At 34.5% G+C, this 23,410-nt stretch overlaps 1 protein-coding gene across 1 annotated transcript in view; it reads left to right on the plus strand.

The window, feature by feature from the left end:
* LOC141820381 (inositol hexakisphosphate and diphosphoinositol-pentakisphosphate kinase VIP2-like) overlaps window positions 1-23,410 on the plus strand; it is a 68,105-nt gene that overhangs the window by 15,013 nt on the left and 29,682 nt on the right. Inside the window, exons 10-23 of the mRNA XM_074707685.1 lie at window positions 220-294; window positions 2,824-2,909; window positions 2,988-3,203; window positions 3,280-3,379; window positions 3,457-3,527; window positions 4,804-4,885; window positions 8,994-9,153; window positions 9,417-9,455; window positions 14,254-14,336; window positions 14,456-14,518; window positions 14,611-14,685; window positions 15,804-15,929; window positions 16,845-17,083; window positions 17,282-17,326. Coding sequence (XP_074563786.1) covers window positions 220-294; window positions 2,824-2,909; window positions 2,988-3,203; window positions 3,280-3,379; window positions 3,457-3,527; window positions 4,804-4,885; window positions 8,994-9,153; window positions 9,417-9,455; window positions 14,254-14,336; window positions 14,456-14,518; window positions 14,611-14,685; window positions 15,804-15,929; window positions 16,845-17,083; window positions 17,282-17,326 — 1,460 coding nt within the window. The remainder of the gene's footprint in view (window positions 1-219; window positions 295-2,823; window positions 2,910-2,987; window positions 3,204-3,279; window positions 3,380-3,456; window positions 3,528-4,803; window positions 4,886-8,993; window positions 9,154-9,416; window positions 9,456-14,253; window positions 14,337-14,455; window positions 14,519-14,610; window positions 14,686-15,803; window positions 15,930-16,844; window positions 17,084-17,281; window positions 17,327-23,410) is intronic.

The following is a 23,410-nucleotide window of genomic DNA, read 5'->3' on the forward strand; positions in this document are numbered from 1 at the left end:
TTCATGAAACACTCCAAGCTGCATATAATGTTAAGAGTTTCTTGACTCTGCCACTTTTTAACTTGATATGTGTTGAAAATCTGCTCTCTTTCAGTCCTTTCCTCTTTGACTCCTAGTATATCTATGCTTCCATAATTGTCTTCAATTACTATTTGATATACTCCTTTAATGTAAGTTTGAAAATCAATTTTCTGAATTAGTCACGTGACTTGGTTGTAGGTTAGGTATCCAGTTTTACTTACTCCTGCTGAGAAACAAATGGCATGGGAAGTTTGTGGTGCTTTCCAACAAGCGGTAAAATTCTTTGATATCAAGTAAAAAAAAAAAGTTTTTATTTCTGTTCTTCTAATAGGCTTTCCCTTGTGTGCTTGTGTGATGATATTCTAACTAATGTTATCTGTTCTTCTAGTAGGCTTTGCCTTGTGTGCTTCTAGTAGGCTTTGATATCCACATGCATTAAACTCAAGAACATTTGTTTTCTATTCTAAATACTTTTATTTCCTTTAATAGTTTTGTTATCTGTTTTTAGGATTATTAATGAGTTGGTATTTATGTCTTGATAGGATCAAAATCCTAGATATTCTTAGATTTACATCAAGTGAAATAAAGAACCTCTTGAGGATATATATAATTGGAATTGTAAGACAAGATTTGGGCGGTATATTTGTCTTGAGGTATGTGGAGGTCAAATTATAGCAAGGCATAATTTGGATGGTTTGCGGGGAGGCAGGGAGGGGGAGGGTTGGCTTTGACAGTATTTTCATTCCACAAGAGACAGTTTTTCAAGGATTATTAATGAGTTGGTATTTATGACTTCTACCTAAACTAGTGATATGAAAAGAATCGTAGATTTTTTAAATTTAGGACAAGTTCCCAAACTTAAGCTGCCGATTTTCTTTGTCAGCTCGTCTATAGAACTTTCTAGCTCTTTAGACGGTGTCGGAGTAGCAGGGGCTATTTGCCTTTTTACCTGTTGTAATTGCTCCTGTAACTCTTGTACCTGTTGGCCCAAAAGGATTAGTAAATAAATTACAATATTATTCTGCTTGATGAGAGTCCTTTGGCCATCAAAGGTATTTTTAGCGCCTGTTGGTTTAGCGAAACCTATAGCAGGGGCTTCAATAGATTCTGTGGATGTTACTGCTTTTAAGTAGTTTGGGGTTTCAGCTTGCCTAACCCACTCACTCATCCACCAATTAATGCTTTAACTTCCTGCAGTAAGCTTTCAACTTGCTTTATACTGCCTCTTAACTCCTTGGTTAACTTCAAGGCCTCTTCCTCGACCAGCTTAGGTTGCTTAGATATCTCAAGCACTAATGATCTTACTTCTGCTTTTGTTAAGGGTTTTTGGGTACTTACTTCCACCTCTAGTCTTTCAAGGGAATTCCGTAGCAATGCTACTTCCTTCCTTAAAGAGATGAATCTCTTGAGGATATATATAACTGAGGTGATGAGACAGGACTTGGGTGGCATATAAGGGCTGTTATTTGCATTTCAGGATATTTTAATAGATTGTAGCAACTCCTGTATTTGTATTTGCACTTGCAACATGTCAAAATCAATTAAATGTACAAGAGAATACATGTTTGTGTCATATGATAATTTATTATACTAGTATAATAAAAGAAAACCAACATCAATCTTAGAAGCATACATCTATATCAGAACAACCCTTGGTACAATAAGATGCATAAATAAAAATGGACGCAAGTGCCACCAATGATGCATAAGATCACTCCAGCATGGGGATGAAATTCTGCGTAGTTATGCATATGTATATGTTATGACATTAATTGGAATAATTTATAATGTAACCTAGGTAGTCTAACTCTTTATAAAAGATATTATTCTAAATATTGAATATTACAAATGAACCCCTACATTACACATTTATAGATGGGCCTAATTAGCATATAACATTCTCCCTTGATATGTTTAGAATACATTACAGAAATCTAACTTGCTACAAATGTTTTCAGCTCTAGGCTTTCTTAATGATTTGATTAGTAAACCTGCAACTTGATCATTAGTACCAACAAGGTGATAAACTCATCAGATTATACGTTTTCTCTGATGAAGTGATAATCAATCTGATTCGAGGCTATATGTTTTACAGCTTGATTGTTACAATAATGCTTCATTGGTTGTGTAGGATTGTATCGTATGTTGACCATCAGATGATTTATACAGATGAGTTCACACGAATTTAGGGTCATGGTCCTATATTCTATCTCACCATTTGACATCGCCATCACAATTTGTTTCTTGCTCTTCTAAAAAGTAAGGTTACCTCCTAAGAGTGCTAACTCGACCTTTCCCTATGTATATTTTTTTATCCTGGTCCCGCCCCACCGATTTACAATTAGGGTGGGTTGATACATTTCTTTATTGGAAATATATATCCTATCTGGATGTATAAAGCATCTTTATGATGTTTTTTGTGCACTTTTTGCAACCAAATGGATGGTCCCTAACAAAAATGGAGGCACTAGGTCAGTTCTTCCTATCAAAATGACCATGCCAAAAGCCATGGGTCGATTTTGATGGTTCCTAACAGTATGTAACTGTTACTTCTGTTTATGAAAATTATTGATTTATATTAACTAAAGATCCGTCCTACCTTCTACCTTGTATGATACTTCTGCTTCTGATGGAATTAATTGGGGTATAGGAAATACTAGTCTCCTTTGAAATTAAGTTCAATATCAAAAAATTACATTAAATTCTGTGTTTTATTTTTTCCCCAATTATTGTCTTAATAATTGTATGTCAGAGCATACAAGAAAGATATCTTTATTTGTAATATCTCTTTTTTGATGGCAGGTTTGTGGTTTTGATCTCTTACGATGTAAAGGAAGATCCTATGTGTGTGATGTCAATGGCTGGAGCTTTGTGAAGAACTCCCCCAAGTAATTTTGTATTCAATGTCATGTTTGTCATCTCTAGATGTTTGTCATGTTTCTAAGTAAACAAGAAGCAATTCATAGGTACTACGACGATGCAGCATGTTTGTTAAGAAAAATTTTTCTTGATGCCAAGGCTCCTCATCTTTCCTCCACTATTCCTCCTATTCTTCCTTGGAAACTCAATGAACCAATCCAACCTTCCGAAGGTCTAACACGGTTGGAAAGTGGAATTATTGGAACTTTTGGGACATTTGGGCAGTCAGAGGAGCTCCGCTGTGTAATAGCTATTATTAGACAGTAAGGATTACTTTCCTTCTTTTGTTTCTCTATTTTTTTCCATCTTTTCCTGATGTATTTGTTGAATATTTTAAAGTGGCGATCGGACTCCAAAACAAAAGGTTAAATTAAAAGTTACAGAAGAAAAACTACTGAATTTGATGTTGAAGTACAATGGTGGAAATACAAAGTCTGAGGTGATATCCATAATGCTTGCCGATCATTTGTTGCCTTTATATTTAGCAGCTAGCACAAATTGTTAATTCTGTCGCAGACAAAGCTTAAAACTGCTGTTCAATTGCAAGATCTCTTAGATGCTACCAGGCTTCTTGTTCCACGTGCTAGGTACTTTTGAAAGTGCTTAAAACCTACCTGGATATTAATATGACTATTTCAATTTTTTATTTCCTAGAAATTAGTGCATATTTTTGAGCTTTTAATCCAGAACTCTCTTTTAGGCCTTTTTAGGTTTATAAACTCGAAAGTGCATTTAGGTTTATAAACTAGAAAATTGTTCTGACTTCTTGTTTCATGAATGTTCAGAAATGTATCTCATTGCAACCTATACCTGACTAAGTTTTGTTCTTTGATATGATGTTACTTGTGTCCCAAGCAGAAAACTCAGGAATAATGAAGGAGGTTTATATGTGCAAGCATTTTGGTTTAAAGTTAAATTATTGAGTTTCAGCAATTATAATGTTCTAATATTCTAAACTTGAAATTATCTATAATTGTTATTATATAATTTTAAATTAACAAGATTAATATTTGTTACATTATGTGATTAAGCTCACTTAGATGCTATAAGAGCCTATTCTTAGATAGATTATTTGTCTAAGTATTTCTAATATTTTTGCATGGTTTGAAATTTCAAATCATGCCAAGCAGCACAAACTACTGAAATCCTATTTTGATTGGCATGAGTAATTTTCTTGTGTCGTCTATGTCGATCATCTTAATGGTACCATGTGGTGCTAACACTGGGCATATGCTACTATAGAATTCAAGTAGTGCTTAGTGTAAGAGGATTAAATGAACAAAACTAATTCATCTTCTTGATATTCTTTAGCACGTGCTAAAATGTATTGAGTATTGGTACAATATAATATTGCTATAATCTTTTTTTTTTACAAATAAACTATATGGAAGTGTTAAAAAATAAAACCTTTCAAAACTCATCTTGAAAATGCTTTGATCATGCCAAAGCATGTAAAACGTCAAACAATTAAAGTAAAAGGAAATTAAGGGGATAAAATTTAATTCATTTAACACACTTCTATGTGTGCTGAACCATGATGAGTGTGGCTAGCTGTCTATCTAATGTTATAATCATATTCTTGAAAGTAACGAAGCCAAACAAGATTGAATAAAATAAATCCATCCAAATTCCTTTGGGGCACTCCAACCATACACCCAAATTCATTTGGCATGCCAAGTGCATTCTATGGTATGAATTGAAAATTTAAATGTTGCCTTTCCATTTTGCATGTGAAAAGAAGCATGTTCTTTGGATTAACCATTCATGAAATTTGGTTTATGCTTGTTTTATTTTTGTTTTTTGGTTTTTGTTTTTGTTTTCTTTCATATGCCTTGCTAAGTGTCACTAATTGTATGGCTGCAGTTCTGGTTATGGAAGTGATAGTGAAGCTGAAGGCATAGAGCATGCTGAAAAACTTCAACAAGTTAAAGCAGTGCTTGAAGAGGTATAATGATTCGAAAATCATCTTAGTATAGTCCTGAATTTAGTTTATAAGCATGCTACTATCTTGCAATTGGTTGTGGAGTTGCATCTATGCTATCTTCTCACTTTGTATGGTTTGATGCTCAGGTCATGAATTGATTACCGGCACACGATTTTGAGTGGTACATGATACTGGTATTAGGGAGAAGGGAAAATAAGAAGAGATTATTAAATGATTTATAATGGTTAGAGAGAAGCCGTGTCAGCAGAGAACAAAAATTTCTTAGTAAACAGAGGAAATGGAGGAGGTCCCATCTTGTTGGTTTATGGAGGCCACAACCAGGTGAACTTAGAGGAAGGATTAGGTGGTGATTCCTATAGGATTGAAAGGTAAGGCTAAAGGGGGATGGGGAGATTGAATAGCCAATTGCTCAAATCACTTGCTTGTGGTTACAATTAAGTTAGTTTGCAATGGATATATATAAAAAAAACATGAAATACAAGCTATGCTAACACAGTCTTTTATGTGGTTTGGAAACCCAGATCCTTCTCTTCTCAAATGTTTTTCGGAGGTGGAGAAAGAAGACATGATAAGTAATACAATAAGAATACAATGACAAAACAAATACAAGGTTGGAACTCTTCTATTGACCTTGCTTTCATTTTATTTCGCTTGGTTTTATTTGTATTCATTTGCTTGTGTTAGTTGCCAAGATCTCCCTTTGTTTCCCTCTTTATAGTGAACAACTTCTGTTGTTTTCTGCCCAACAATTGATTCCATGACTTTAATCTTTAGTTGGTCAACAAATAGTTGAGTCGATTGCACCTGTTGACTAATTTTGCCCTATTGACTACCTAGTTGACTATCTCACAAACAAAAATATTTTGTTCATTAAGTCCTCACCTACCTATTGAATTTGACCAACTTTATGGCCGAGTCCTCACCTAAGTTAAATCTATCCAAAACCTAAAGTATATGTAATTTGTAGACTTTCGTCTCAGTTAAACTTCTTCTTACCAAGAGGCCATGCCTTGGGGACTTCTTCGTCTTACCAAGAGGCCTTGTGGAACTTATCTTGTCAAGAAACTTTATCGCTAGGACATCCTTTTCCAAGAAGTTTTGCCTCTAGGACTCTATCATGAGCTTGGTATTAGTCAACCTTGACCTACCAAGGATTTACACTTGCTAAGAGGCCTTGCCTCTAGGATTTCTTTTGCATAGTGTTGCCTCTGGGACTTCATTTGCTTGGTATCAGTCAATCATGACCTACCAAGAATTCCATTTGCTAAGCATATAATCAACTTGCCGAAACTTTCACTTGCCAAATATCTAGTCAATTTTAACCTATCGAGACTTCCTCAATGCTAACACTTGTTAGACTTTATCTACTACCATCACTTATTGATTTTCTCCAATGCCAACAATTGTTGAACTTCTTCGATGCCAACACTTGAAAATTTTCTTTGCTAACACTTTGGGACTTTTCTTTTACTAACACGTGTAGTTCGCTAGTGCTAAAACTTATTGGACTTTATTCATTGCCAACATCTCTTGAACTTAATCCTTTCCAACACATGTTGAACTTCTCAGATGCAACACTTATTGGACTTTTCCTTTTCTTACACCTATTGAATTTTTCTTTTTCCAACACTTGTTGGATAATTTTTCTTTGTTAAACACTTATTGAACTTCTCTAATGCTAACACTAGTTGGACATCATCCAGTGCAGACAGCTGTTGGACTCATCTACCGCTAACAGTTGTTAGACTTCTTCCATGCTAGGTGTTTGATCAACTTTGACCTAATTAAAGTATCCATCAACGTTGACCTACTTGACACATCATATTGAACCAAACATATTGGGCTGACCAATCAATGATCAAACATCAAAACAGGTTGGTCTAATAGGACGAAGGTAGAGCATGTTTGCACCAACAATCTTTCATTTTTTTATATTTGACTACTAGGTTAACTCACAATACAATAATCACTCTAATTTGGTTAATAATGTCAAAATTGGGGTATAATGAAGATTCCTAACTTAAATCTCTCATTTCTCCCCTTTGACATGCATAAAAAAGATAACTTAAAGCCATCACATTTTGCTATAAAAGATTCATTCTTGAATTTTCTCTGATACTAATTAAAAACATATTGATATCAAAACTTCAACCTTGATTGTTCATGATACCAATTATAAACATATTAAAAACTTCATAACATGATTTTGTTTAATACAATCATTATCATCCACTTTGATACTAAGTGTAAGTCATTTCCTCAAGGTGAGTACCTTCTTTTTCAATGTTTACCTTACCAATAGAGTATTGCACCAAGAACATCGTTGAATTCTTAAACATTAGGATTAATGTAGGATTCACAAATGGATATAAAAAATTCAACTTTGAATTTTCTCTGATACCAAATGTCAAATCATAAACAAAATTCATACTTGAATTTACCTCCCCATAATCTCTCACCAATTTGGAATCTTTATACCAAATTGATCATGTAACCAAGATCAATGATTTGAGGTCCATATTTAGATATCAAGTCACCCTTTAATTCCCTTGATACCATATATTGGGACATGGGATGCAATTTAACCTATCATGAAAAATGAAAAAGTCCTAATTTTCTATTTCCTCCCCCTTCTCAGAGTCATTTCTAACTCTCTCCCTCTTTCCTAGGTCATGAGAGTTCATCTTAAATCTACATTTGCTTACTTTCAAAAGTAAGTGCCAAATGATGAAAAGGTTACCACTTGCGATACAAATGTCAAAACATAGACCAAATTCAAAATCTAAATTTGCTTCATACTAATTATTTGATAAAAACGAAAGCTGAAGTTGGAACAATGCTACCTAATGTAATGTATAAGTTTTAACTTAAATATATTAAAATTAATGTTTTAAAATATTAATTTCTTTTAAAAGGAAAGAATTTGGTCTATGTTTATAAGGATTTGCAACAATTTGTAACATACTCCCAAATATTAATATAAAATCTGGATTCGTATCGAAGTTCGATCTATGGCAGGAACGAAACGGTTTTAGTACCGTATCGTGTTGATATAGTTTTGATATTTTTTAAATATAAAACATATTAATTAAAAACAAAAAAAATTAATTTCAATATTAAAAAATTTAAGAAAATAAAAAATTAGAAAAAGAAAAAAAGAGATCGTGGTGCCCCATATGGTAAATAAATAAATAAATAATTTTTTCATATTTTTTCAAAATTCAAACAAATAATATATATATTAAATTAATGGAATAGTTCTATTAGGGTTTAATTAAGCTCATTTAGATTATCACTATAGCTAGAAGTTATTAAAATTATAGCAAAAGTTTAATTAAAACCTAAGTTTTGTTGCCGCTTCTTATTTCGGTTCCGCACCCCGGGGCTCGTGCGACAACTTTGCGATGACCGTGGGGCTCGCACGTCCCCTTTGCGGTGGCCTTGAGGCTCGTGCGTCACCTCTGTGACAGCCGTGGGGCTCGCACGTCACCTTCGTGGCGATCGTGGGGCTCGTGTGATGCCTGTGCGGCAACCGTGGGGCCTTGGGTAGGGCGGTCGGTGTCAACGACATGTTGGTTGGCGAGCGGAACGAAATATTTTGCCTATGCTGCCTGATCTGATATGAGATTTTAAACTATGATTTAACACAAATATCTTTTTAATTAAAATAAAATAATATCTAGGAATAAGTAAATCCCTCAAACTAGATCAAAACCACACAGTATCAAAATCATCCTATTGATTGAAACTTCGGCATGACTCAAGATTTCAATCCTTAGTTATGTGGTTAATTTGTACTATCATGCACAATATATTTGTCAATGAATACTTCCTTGCTCTTTCATGATTCTTTTAATTGTTTTTCTTTTGAATGATCTGTTATTAAAATCTGGAAGAGCGTGCTTAATGCCAACTCTCACCAGATTAATTTGTGCATCTCATATGCGCACGTCAAAAAAGGCAGATGCAGATTTTCATTGAAGTGAGCAAGTAGGACCATTTATAGAATTCATGGTCATTTTCTATAGTAAGCACCATCAGTTATACATGTATTAGCACGCACATATGTTTAAAGAATATACTTAGGTTTTGTTGCTATGCTACCCAGGGTGGGCATTTCTCAGGTATCTACAGAAAAGTGCAGCTAAAACCGCTAAAATGGATTAAAGAAACAAAATCTGATGGTGAAGAATTTGAACGGCCAATAGAGGCTCTCATGGTTCTTAAGTATGGTGGTGTTCTCACTCATGCTGGCAGAAAGCAGGCAAGTTTTGAAAATTTTTCCATTAGACATTAGAACTGAAGTTCCTCAGTGAAATTTTATTAGAAAATGTATCTCTCTCTCAATATATATATTTCAATCGCACTGTATCTGATTCTAGCAATCTATTAGGACTCAAAGCAATGAGATGTTAAGTAGTTTCTCCCTGTACATTCTTATTACTTCTATGGAGCTAATAGAAAATGAATTTATGGTGTTTTCTGTGTAAATAATTTCTGAGATCTCTTTGCTTTGCTTTTTACCAGGCAGAAGAGTTGGGAAGATACTTCAGAAATAATATGTATCCAGGTATAATGAGATGTTGCTTGTACTTGTTTCCAATTTTTCAGGTTTAGTAATAGGGAGATTTTTTACTTGAATTTATCAAATGGCCATATTTTTCCAGAATATTTTGTCTAGCAAACTGCTTCTAGCTATAATCTGGGAAGTTGATCTATTCTTTATTTTTATGACAAAAGATCATATTAGATTTATATTAGTGGGAAATTCAAAAAAGAAAGATAAAGCCCTTCATGCAATGACCTTGGATTTTTGTGATTTCAATGAATCACCTGCTGTCATTATTTGGAAATTAAAAAGGATCAGTCAATACTTCAGATATCATTAAATACTCAATGGTGCTATCTTTTAGAAGGGCATTCCATGAGGTTATGTTAGATAGTCTTTTGTTTTCCTCTTTAACATGTGGCATCCTAAACTTCTAGTTGTGCTAGTCAGCACGAGGGAACACATTCTTCTGCCGTCAAAATTGTAACCAAACTAGGGCAGCCAACTGCCTAATATAAATCAAGTATCACCCATATGAAACAATCCTTCCTTTATCTTAGCCATGTCAAGTGATGTAATAGCATTGGGATGGGCAACCCATATCAAGCTATATGAACTCCAATGATGTCTAGGGAGATTGAGCAAGCTATTATGAATTCTTTCTTTCCACTTATTTTGATTTCATCATCATTGGGCCCACTCAATATAGTTGATTCTGGTCAATCTCACTATATTCTCGTCATGACACAATATTTGATAACTAATTCGACAATACGATCTCCCATGATGTCTAGGAAGGTTAAGTTTGGCATCAAGAATTCTTCCTTTTCATCTTCTTTTGTTTTTTAGCTCAAGATTAATGGGCCAATTCAATTTATCATTGCTTCTGGCCAAATCTCCCTATACTCTAAGTCATGACATGATCTTTAATAACTAAATTCAACACTACTTGTTGCTTGACATCATATAACCTGTCTCATTCCCTGGATCTCATAGGGACAATGTAGGAAGACAACGGGAGGAGTCCCTATCCACATTACATTGTTAAAATTAATCTGTTTGCAATTTAGTCTAGTTAATTGAAAATTATTCTTCCCAAATTAGAAGCTCATATTGAATCCAATTTGTGCCAATTTAATTAAATGTTGATTTGTCCTGAACTAGAAGCCTAAGGACAACCTTATTTAACAAAATTTTATGTCCATGAATAAAGCTAATCTTAAACCCTATTGTGCCTAACTCAGGTGATTAAACTAGCTTTAAGGTTTAATCAAAGATATGCTATTGATAACTAAGAATTAAGAATATGCCAATAAACTATGAAAAAGTTTTTAATGCCTATTTATAAGAACCTAGGTGGGATAGAATATTGTTCTAATTATAGAGGTATAAGGATGCACGGTTAGCCTTATTTGTTACATTATAAAGGTGTCACCGCCTACATAGATGTGGGAGGTGCAACCACTAGAATCTCGAAGTTAAGTTGAATAAATACCTTATGAGCTCGAGGAGTATTAACTCCTCTCACCATTCCTCGATTGATGTTAACTCTAGAAACCATCACTTGAAACTAAGAAGGAGCATCTGTTCTTTTTGCAAATAGGTACGGGAGACACAAGAGCATCTGTTTTTCCAGTATCCTCCTATTGCGGACCTATGGCGGAGGATTCGAGATTGACTTCATATGCGTCTAGAGATGTCCACCTATCGGAGGACGATCCATGTCTTTGGACGACATTACAAAGGGAGTAGAGTGGTGATAAAGGCTTGTCATTTGACTTTGTCATTGCTGTGTGGAGGGTTCGAAATCGTAGGTTTTTTTTGTGAGGGTTAGTTAGATGTTGAGTGGATATTCAGAAGTGTGTTGTATACAGGTTTTTAGGAATCTATTCAGATTTGATACTATATCAGACACGAATAGACCCTAAAACCTCATTTTGTACAGTTTGGATACATGATATATCACTTTTACTTATAAAAAAACACTTGAAAGTAAGAAGGGATGACTTTGTTTAACAAGATATTCTAACACTTCCCTAAGCTCTAAAAGCATTCCTCAGTAGTATTTGACACTAAATGTGACAGTCGAATTCATGCCTACTAATTTAGATTTGAGGCTCCAATCAAAATTCACACCTAATTTGTAAACTGATGTTAATGCATATCTCGATCCTCTTATTGACTTTATATTTGATTTATTGGTCAACAATAAACAAACCCACAATCAAGGCTTACGATCTCGAGCAATGTTGGTCGGCACGAGCAAAACTTATTGTTCTGCCCACCGACTGACACTGAAACAACTCCGACACTAGAAATAAAGGAAAGGGAAAGACAGGAGAGGAGAGAAGCGAAGAAGCGGAATACTGAGAAGCAACGAGCGTTGATTGGCTGTAGCATGCAGACAATTGATTAACGGGGTAGAGGTGTTCGAGTCACCTGTGGAGTGACGTGTGGACGACCAACGGGGTGGTGGTGGGGTAGCAGCATGCAGGCGACCAATGGGGAGGTGGCGGAGGCTAAGAGAAAAGGTACAGGAATAGAAATTTAGGGTTTCCTGAGGAAGAAGGGAGAAAAGAAAAAAAAAAGAGAAGTAAATATAATAATTCCTAACTTTTAATACTATTATTTAATTAATTACGATTGAACAAAATTAAATACAATTAAACTGAACTATTATATACATAAACTTGGTTCGATTTTAAATTAACTAAAATAAATCCAAATCAAACCTAGTTTGAACCCAAATGGCTTTAATCACCATGTCTACTCAATAGATTTCATCAAATCTAAAAACCACTTCTTTGAACTCCAAAATTTAAAATATAAGTTGATTTAGTCAAATAATTTATTAAAAAAATTAAAATATTTTAAAAATATTTAAATAGAATAACATTTAATAGCTAATATGAGTGAAGATTTTTTTATACTAAGTTCACGTTGAAAGGTTGTACAATTTTTCTTATGTTATATCTTTATGTTGAACAATTGTGTGAGCGAGTGATTCAAAAATAAAAATTCGACAATACTTTAATTAAATATAAAATTATTTAATTAAATTAAATTTTAATTTGTTTTATTGAAGATACATGATAAATCAAAGTATTTTTAAATTATTTTTTTGAAAAAAACTCTATTCAGTACAAATTAAAATATAAAAAATTTCAAATTTAAATTTGATTTTTATATAAAATCGAATCTAAAATTTTAAATTTAAATTAGCCAGATTCAAAATCAAATTTTATTTGTTAAAAAATTATATCTTTAACATTAAATAAATTTAATCATAAAATTTAAAGTCTAAATATAATATTTTAACATTTTATCTTTTTATTTTTCATCTACTTTAATAATTATAATTACATAAATTAATAAAACTGGATAAAATTTTAACATTCAAATACGTGAAACAAAATATTTAAAATAAAATGATATTAATGCTCATTTTTTAAAAAAATACTAATAAATAAATTTTAAATACCATTACATAAAGTGATAAAAAAAATATACATTCATTTAAACAAGATTATATGCTTAACAATAAAAATTTTTTGGTCTTTAAATCTAAAATTTCTCCAATGTTACAAAATATGAATACTACAAAATTTGAAAGTAAATATGTCCCGGTTTATAAAGGACTATGGTCTCATCTTTTCGTTGCTGATTCCAGAAACACAAATGTATTAGCAATCTAATTAATTATCAAGTAATTATTTAATTATAGTAATTATTATTAATTATTAAATAAGTCTGAAACCTTATCGTTTTGTTCAAAGATGAAATTCTGACATGACTCGAAATTTTAAACATTGGTTTTAACTAACATGAAAACTTTGCTTCCCGCTCCATCTATTTGTTCCTTCCAATCAAGAATCAGGATCTCCTAACCACTTGACAACAAGTTTTCTCTCATGTTTTTTTTTTTTGTTTTTGGTTTGGTTCTTGTGTCCTAGATAATATAGGAATCACACAAATTCATCCTGAACTTGGTGGTTAAACTCTACTATGTTGATTATACAATAGGTGAGGTCCTATGAAAATAGCTTCAAGGTAGAATGTTAAATGCTTATCCCCCCTTATTTGACTTTTTTGATATTTGTATATTAGAGAAAAAAATTCAAAAATGCTGAAATCATCTTATTTAACACCTCAATTATGATATACTTTCTTTATAACTTCACACCTCAAAACACACTATTCTATTTCTTGTAGATAGATAGAAACATGCTTCACTCTTCTTAACCAAAATGGCTGAGGAGAGAAAATGTTCATTTTTGAGGGTACTCAAGATCTATCTGTTGTTATTGTATCTTCTTGTTGTATTCAGGAATAATTAGCTTTGATAAACTATAACTAAAAGGCTTTAGTTATTGCTTACTTTCCTGTGTACCAATTACTTCTTACTGTTATAGTTAGAAGGCTTTAGTTCTTGTTTGTATATTTTACTGAGTATAGATTACTCATCATAGTTATGTTTAAAATGTTTCAATTATTGCTTGAATACTTCTCTTTTCTTCAATTCAAGAATTTGAATTTTCAAGTTGATACACTAAAATATTGAATTGTCTTTATATATTTTGTTGCAAAATTTTGCTGCTAAAAGTTCATCTTTTTCAAGTGATTTTATTTTTTTATATATGCTTTCTTTCAAGTACTCTCTAAGTGCTCTGTGTTTGACATTGTCAATGTAAATTTAGTTAGTACTACTTTTCCTTGAACAATTAATACAAAGATTCATTGTGATACAAATCATGTAAATAGTTTGCATTGCAACTACAATTTTGTCAATCAACCTAATTTTCTATATTTAAAACCTTAGGGGAAGGTACTGGCTTGCTTCGGCTTCATAGCACTTATCGGCATGATCTTAAAATTTACAGTTCTGATGAAGGCCGTGTTCAGGTACCTATGCAGCATTCTGATGTCTTTGGCTCAGATATTAACTTTTGTTAGATTTTCTTCTCTAACACTATTTGCAAAGTGCAACTACATGCATGACTTATCCCCTACTTGTGTTGCAGATGTCTGCAGCTGCATTTGCTAAAGGCCTTCTTGATTTGGAGGGTCAATTAACACCAATTTTGGTTACTTTTCTACTCTGAGTATTTTGTCAGGATTCTTTCAGGCCCTATGTAAGCTTTTCTTTTCTTTTCTTTTCTTTTTTCCCTGTCACCAGGTTTCACTTGTTAGTAAAGAGTCTTCAATGTTGGATGGACTAGTAGATGCTCGTGCAGATATGAAAATAGCTAAGGTTTGTATCTGTATGCTATTTGTCTTCAAGATGAAGCTCATACACTTTCTTCGTAGTATTCTTGTTATATTATTTGTAGTTATGTAAAATTACTCAGAATTACGATTTTCCTTCCAAACCATGTAATTTCTTGTTGCATCTCTTTAGTTGTTGGTTCCACCAATGCCCAAATTTGCTACGATCAAAATGAACTTCCTCTAGATGGATTTTCTGAACACTAATAGGGAGAAATCTGGAAATTATCGGCAAAATCAGTAATGCTAATGATTTCTTGCTAGTTATTCAAATTGTCATAGATATATAAAATATAAGAATGTTGAAGTGTCTTATCCCAAGTGGTAAGCATGGAGACACCTGTTGTTTAAGGTTTCGAGTTCAAATCCTCTTAACAATATATATTTGTTGACTGAGGTACTGTGCGATTCAAGTCTTAGCTCGGCTAAGGTGCTGTTGAGGCAGTATGCTCTTATCAACCTAGTGGTACCGTGCCTCCAAAAAATCCCTTAGGGGGTTTTCTGATATGGGGCCGTTTCGGCGGTGGGGCCGGTCACTATAAAAAGTTTACCCACTACAGTTTTAGTCCCCGGGGCAATGGTGCAACGGTAGGACATCCGGGTTGTGACCTAGGGACCCGCGGTTCGATCCCCAGCTACAGCGTATTTGAATGTATTATTTTTCCTCTTCATCCCTGGAAGCAAGGAATTATAAGATCAATGCAAGAAACAAGAAGTCCAACTATTATGGACTATAAGTTTTTTAATTGAGTTGGATGTTTTCAGCATTCTATGCTTTGTAACTACCATTGCACTTGCAGATGCATCATGGTGTTCCATGGTGGATTTTCAATGTTGCAAATCTTAGATGTAGCTGTTGCTTCTGACAATATTAATAAATTTAACATTATTGAGTATTATTCTTACATTATAATTGCCTATTATGTTTGTGCGTGAGGAATATAATCTATTTATTTTTCTATTGATTACATGAAATATTTAACTTGGTATATTTAATTTTTCAATGTAGCAAATCTTTCTTTATCAAGTACATGGTTATGCATTCAATAATCAAAACATATATACAACATGTTCTAATGGTTTGATAATTAACGAAACTTTCAGAGTAGATTGCATGATATCATCATGTCTGAAGGAATGCCAACTATGACAAATGGCAACTCGGAGTTCCCTTGGATGATTGATGGAGCCGGTCTACCTGCTAATTTTTCTCAGCTTCTTCCTACTTTGGTATGTTACATTCCTAGTGTCTTTGGTTTTATCTGCCGTATTTCCATTCTGTCCTTTCAATTTCTATATTATTTCCAACTTAAGATTCTTGTTACACAGGAAATTTTCAGAAAATTCTCACATGTGGATTTTTAGTAATTAGTTTATACGTGTTTGGGTCTTTGTGTACTAGTCTAATCACTTTTTTCATATTTAATCATACATGCAGAGATATAAATCAACTTAGCTTAATAATTAAACCTACATTAATAATTTCAATTAACTCTTAACTATAATAAGGATAATCAAATAGGCAGTGATATTGAGTTTTGATAATTTACTGGAATATGTTTCGATTGTTTCACCTGACATGGTACAAACCATGCTCAACACAGAAAATATTTCCTTCCTATGCTTTGTCTCTTTCCTTCTTCAACTTCAATTCATTACTAATACCATGCATTGAAACATTGGCATAATACTAAAAAATATCGTTCCAGTCAAAGATTGAAACTTTAGCACTATTCAAGATTTTGAACCTTGATTTGGGTATCATTCTAGCATGCAATTTTTCTTTTTTACTTTTCTTCAGCACCCTCTACAAAGCACTGTTTGTTAACTGGAGTATTTTTTTCTTATTATCCAGAGTACATCCTTGAGCATGAAATGAAATATATGCACAAGTTATTTTCCACTCTTACCTTCTTTATTACATGTCATTCTTATTTGATCATCAAATGTCATGGTTAACAACTTTTTTATGTGGTTTAACTGTAATATATGTGCTTCTGTTATGCCTTTCCTCTCGAATGCCAACTTCCCTCAACTATTATGGTTTATAAGCATAGTTTCATCTGGCTTTTCAGTTTGATAATTAATCCCACAAGGTAATGATTTTAGTTATTTTCACTTTTTAAATGCATTTTTCTTTAATAGGTGCAATTGACAAAGAAGATAACTGCTCAAGTGAAATTACTAGCTGAATCTGAGGATAAGAACCTTGCAAATAGTAAATACCCGGCACTAGCTGCCTATGACCAGGCAAAGGCGCTGGGTAAAACAACCATTGATGTTGCTCGTATTGCATCTGGTTTGCCTTGTGGCAGTGAAAGTTTTCTTTTAATGTTTGCACGCTGGAAGAAGCTCCAGAGAGAACTATATAATGAACGAAAAGAGTACGCACTCTGTCCCAATTTGGTAGTTGTAGTGGCTATTAGTGCCTTTTAACTGAATGTGTTTCGTTTGCATTTTATGTAGTTTGGAAACCTGGATATTCACTTTCTTATCATGAAAGAAACCTAATTATTCTCGAACTACTTTTAATTCTTATATTAGTTATCTGGATTTTAACTGAATGTTTGTTTTGTTTGCAGACGATATGATATCACCCAAATTCCAGATGTGTATGATTCTTGCAAGTAAGTTAAATGAAATGAACATTGGCAGTTTTTTCTTAGAAATATGATAATGAAGATACATATAAAAAATATGTATAACTGCGTTCATATCAGTTTCCTTTTATGAGGAAACTCTAGAAGTAATTCTGTTTTTAGATCTACGTTAGCAAATTGAATTTTAGATATTTGTTTTCCAGCATTCTTTTTAGTCACTTATCTCAGGTGAAATTATATTCAATGAAAGATACTTCTAATACGAAAGAAACTAAACATTTATTTTAGATAATAAATCAAAGAGAAGTATTACGCCCTAGGTCCCACACCTGGCTTATGACTGGTACATAACCTGCAATAGGAAGCACTCCACAGAGATTTTCAATAGTCTCCCCTGTATTAGCACATATTTTCTGAAAATAAAAGAGAGGTCTCGCCCACATGGCAAAACATAATAATACCATTTGAAAAAAAACACAGTACAACTTTCCACACGATCAAATGAACATATATAGAACGACAAAACTACTAGGGAGCAAATGAGTGTTGGAATCATCACAACAAAAGGAACCTTACAAGGGGTACCATAAAATTCTCCAGGATATACACATGACTCTTCTATTTTATTGAACTTAAAACATATACTTCCACATTGTGGAAACTTAGAGCACCATATGCACTCCCACTTAAGTGGGTGGTAGAGCTAGTCTATAAGCAACAAAATCAATTCGCTCATGGATTTGATGAAACTTTTCTTTACAGCCAAGTCTCTTCACTCCTTTGATGGGAGAAACATGAAGAAAAACATGATCATCTTCTAGTAATTGACTCTTCTATTCGATTGACTCTTAGAAGACTATAGCCTCTATCTATATTTGATTATATAGACTAGTTTTGTGTCTCTCTGGATTGATCATGGTTTAAAATCTCGATCTATGTTGAGGTTTCGGTCTTGGATCGGAATGATACGGTTTCAATACCATATCGTGTCATGCCGATATGATTTTGATATTTTTTAAATATAAAATATATTAATTAAAAATAAAAAATTTAATCTAAATATTTTAATTTTTTTTATGAATATATATATTAAATTAATGTGATAGTTTTATTATGGTTTAATTAACTGTATTTAAATTATTTATATTATAGCTAGAAGTTGATTGGAATTATTAATCTAAGTTATTTAATTAAAAACTAAGTTCCTTCGCCTACCACCCTTCCTCTTCTTGTTTCGCCCGCTAGCTACCGCGGGGCTCATGCGACGTGTCCACGGTGGTCATGGGGCCTGTGCGATGCTGACACGATGGTAGCGCGGCCCGTGCGACGTGTCCACAGTAACCGTGGGGTTCGCGCGACGCGTTCGTAGCGGTCGCAGGGCTTGCATGATGCATTTGTGGCGGTGAGGCTCATGCGACACATCCGGGGCGGGCACAAGGCTCGCGTGACGCCTTTGCTGTGGGCGCAGGACCTCGGGCGTGCTGGTCGGTGGGTGGAATGAATGCCCATACTGGGCTGTATGGCACGAGATTTTAAACCGTGGGATTGATTACAATCCTAACAATTGTTGCTTGCTAACTTCATATGATAACACCATGACTTCATAAACTCAGCTATCAACTCTACAGAGCTTCAAATGGTGCTATCTGAATAGGTAAATTCCATTTAATGAAGATAGTTCACCCAACCACCACTAAAATCGAGATCATATGCTAGCAAAAGGTGTAGGGTTTGAATATTCTGCTCAGACTGCCCATGTGTCTGTTGGTTGAAGGCAATACTAAAGTGCAACTTTGTAGCTAAAGTTCCTGTAGACTCTCTCAAAAACTCAATGTAAATCGAGGATCCTTGTCTGAAACAATTCTAAGAGGGACTCTATGACACTTGACTATCTCCCTACAATATAGATCAGCTAGATGTTCTAATGACTCCATTTTTCTAATAGGTAAGAAATGGACCGACTTGGTTAGGCAATTGACTGTTGAATCCCTGCTTTTTTGAGACTTTAGAAAACTTATGATGAAGTCTATCATTACATGATCCCACTTCCATTCTAGGATGGGGATCTTTTGCAATAGTCTATAGGTCTTTGATGCTTAGCCTTAATATGCTGGCACATTAAACATCTGGCTAGAAAGTCTGCTACATCTTGCTTCATACCCCACCACCAATATGATCATTTAAGGTTCTTATACATCCTAGTATTTTCCAGACGAACTACAAATTGGGATTCATAGAGTTTCTTCCAATAACTATTCCTTAACTGCAAGAAATTCTGACATGTTTATCCTTCCCTGAAATCTCAGGACTCCGTATATATGACAAGAGAACCCTTGTTTAGGGTTCTATTGCCCCTTGCCAATAATAGATGGGAGGTATGGATCCTTGATCAGACAATCCTTTATTTGCTCCAATGGTGACTGGAGTTTAGAGGAAAACAAAATATGCTAAATTGGTGTCACCTAACCAAATCTAGTCTTGTAAACTAGCTAATCAAATTTGTGATGACTAAGCTAAGATGTGCCACATAACCTCTATTCTCTTAAGCCATTCTTGGAGTCCAACACCCCTTGTGCCGCACAAGACCTACCTATAAAAATATGCTAAAAATCATAATAAAATTATAAATAAAAAAGAAAACTACTGATATTTGGATTAAACTACTCTGTTACCAATCAAATTGTCATGTTCTAGGGTCCTATTCCCTGACTTGTGACTTAGTACACATGCATTAGAAGGGGCTCCACCAAAAATATTGACAGAGTTTCCTCTATATGAAAATTTTTTTTTTGATAAAATTACTAAGGAATTAGAGAGATATCCGCTCAACATTTCAAAACATAGGAAACAATAAGGGTATGTTTGGTAAGGGGTAATCAGGCTTGTAATATAATCAGGATTACATTACAAGATAATTTATTTTGTTTGGTAATATTTTAAAGATGTAATGTAATGTAATCGTATTACAAAAAAAGAACCCAGATTTGTAATCTCGATTACAAAGGAAATAGTACTGAATCTGATTACATTACGGATTCTATTTTTATCCTACCAAATCTACTCTTCCGCTCCTCACCGCCTTATTCCACACGATTTCTCTCTTCCCCGCATCTCGCACATTGCGACACAACCTTCTCTTCACCGCTCGCGCGACCTGTCTCAGATTTCGCTGGAACGCCGCGACACAACCCTTCTCTTCACTGCTCGCGCGACGGCACAACCCTTCTCTTCACCGCTCGCGCGTCCTGTCTCAGATTTCACCGACCGCGGCACAATCCTAAAACCCTAAGCGAGGCTGTCGGATTTCGCCGGCCTGCCAACAGAGGAGACAAGGTTTCGCCGGCCTGCCAACGGACGAGACAACCCTAAAACCCTTCTCTTCTTCTTTTCCTCGTCGATAGCAGCCTTAGTTGCTGCTCTTCTTCTACGACAACTGAAATCCCTTTGCTACAGTTTACAGGGTGAGCTTCCTCCTCCTTTCCTTGCCGATCATATTAGCAAGGATTCTAGTGATCTTACATGCCTTTAAATTTGCATTGCTGCTAATATTGGAAATCTTATGAAGATGGTTCTTTTCTTCTTGTTTGCAGCCATGACTCGGCTTAGTTTAAAGGCAAGTAATATAATTTAGTGGAATGGTGGAATGGATTGTATTTTAGTGGAATGGTGGAATATATCGAATTACTTGAAAAGGCGATATGTGAATGACATTTTTGCTAGGAGAGAGATGATATATAATTTAGCATACGAGAGTGACACTACTAGCATAGCACAACTAAGAATGAATAGAAGTAGTTTTGTAAAGTTGTGTTGTATGCTAGAAAATGAAGGTGGTCTAAAAGGAACAAGATATATGGAGGTAGATGAACAAGTAGCAATATCACTACATTTGATAGCTCATCATGTCAAGAATAGAACTATACAATTTCGATTCAAAATGTCTGGCAAAACAATTAGTAGGCAGTTTTCTCTATTTTTAAATGGTGTTATTCGTCTACAAAATGTGCTTTTTGAAAATCCAAAGCCGATTGCAGCAAACTCAACAGATTGGAGATGGTAATGGTTTAAGGTAATTTTTACATTTGTTTTTAAAGTTTTGATTTAAGATATCTATTTTTATTTTCTTTTAGTTATCCTTTTTAGAATTGTTTGGGAACTTTGGATGGGACACACATTAAGGTTAGAGTACCATCAGAGGATAGACCTAGATATCGGATAAGAAAAGGTGAAATTGCTACTAATGTGCTCGTTGCTTGTTCCCAAGATATGTAATTTACATGTGTTGGCGGGATGGGAAGGTTTAGCAGCAGATAGTAGAGTACTACGGTATGCAATCACTAGGACTAACGGATTAAAAGTCCCACATGGTGTGCTAATCAATTTTTTTAACTACGCTAAATATCTTACTGTGTTTTGAGTTTGTGATCTATTTTAATTTAATACATTTATTCAATTTATAGGACACTATTACCTTGTCAATGCCGGTTACACAAACTGTGAAGGCTTTTTAGCACCAAATAGGTAGACCCGACCACGGGCCGGGTCCAGCCCGGACCCGGCCCGGAACCGGACCGGGTCAAACCCGGACCCGGCCCGTTGACCCGGTTAGCCGGGCCGAACCGTAATCGGCCCGGCAGGCTGCCGGGCCGGTTAAGGTTCAAGGTCCATTGAACCGGCGGTTCAGCCGGTTAACCGGCGGTTTGAACCGCCGGTTCAAGCGTTTGAATTTTTTTTTTTTTTTGGGTTTAGCCGTTGGAACCGGCGGTTCCAACGGCTCTGAACCGCCGGTTAACCGGCGGTTTGGAGCCGTTGGGGGCTTTTTGTTTTTTTTTTTGATTTTTTTTTTCAACGGATGAGATCATTTGACCGTTTTTTGATCAATGGCTATGATTTAGTGTCCGTTATGATCCAAATTCTATAAATAGGGAGCTCATTTCATCATTTTTCACACACTTCTCTACTCTCTAACTCTCATTCTCAATTTCGTAAGTTCGTGTTCATTCGTTTCCGAGCTCCGACTCCGTCTTTCGACGACTACAATGGAAGGAGGCCGCCGCGGTGGAAGTTCTTCACATCGATCTCGGAGGGGGAAAGAAATAGCACACGAGGATCCCGTCATCCAATCCACCGACGATGAGATCGAGGCCGCCCAACACCTTCCGACGCCCGAAACACAAGGAAGTAATGATGCAATTACTTCTAAGGTTCGGGATCCTCCTCTTAAATCTACTATTTTTACAAAACATTTTGAGAAAGTCACTCTTCCGTCGGGAGAAATGCGTGCAAAATGCAAGCATTGTAATGCTTCCTACAAATTCCAAGCCGGCGGCGGCTATGGGTCGTTAAAACGACATGTAGAAACGAAGCACCCGACAGAATATGGACTTGACTTAAATCAAACACAATTATCTAGATTTTCTACCGGTAGTAGTACTGATTCTGGTTTATTTTTATATTCTGATAATAAATTAAGAGAATCATTAGCTAAATTTGTTTCCGTAGAACATTTATCTTTTAGTTTTGGATCTAAATGTACTTTTGAAGATTTTTGTAAAGAATCCCTTAATCCTAGTGCTAAACGTGTTCCTAGGACTACTCTTACCCGTACAATTAAAAAATTAGTAAAACAAGGAAAAAAGAATTTAATTGATGAATTTAGTAAATTAAATAATAAAGTTTCTTTATGTGCCGATATTTGGAGCGATCATTGGCAAACTCATTCCTATATGGGTGTGACTTGCCATTGGATTGATAGTTCTTGGATCCTCCAAAAACGGTTAATAGCTTATAGAGTTTTTGATGAATCACATTCTGCTCATAATATTGCACAGTTATTATGTTTAATTTTAGAAGAATATGGATTAACTCATAAAATATTTTCAATATCATTAGATAATGCTAGTTCTAATACCGCTTCTATAGACGAATTAAAATTTATTTGTCAACCTGTTATTGGTGGTTTATTTTTTCATATTCGTTGTGTTTGCCATGTTTTAAATTTATGTGTTCAAGATGGATTAAGGCTTTTAGAAAATTATATTAAACCAATTAGAATAGCAATTTCTTATTTATGGTCTCATCCATCTATGATGAAACAATGGGGTAGATTTT

Source organism: Curcuma longa, unplaced genomic scaffold (assembly GCF_044706935.1).
Source record: "Curcuma longa cultivar G26 ecotype Majalengka, Jawa Barat unplaced genomic scaffold, ITB_CL_G26_1.1 utg3290_np1212_1714210_RagTag, whole genome shotgun sequence".
Lineage (NCBI taxonomy): Eukaryota > Viridiplantae > Streptophyta > Magnoliopsida > Zingiberales > Zingiberaceae > Curcuma > Curcuma longa.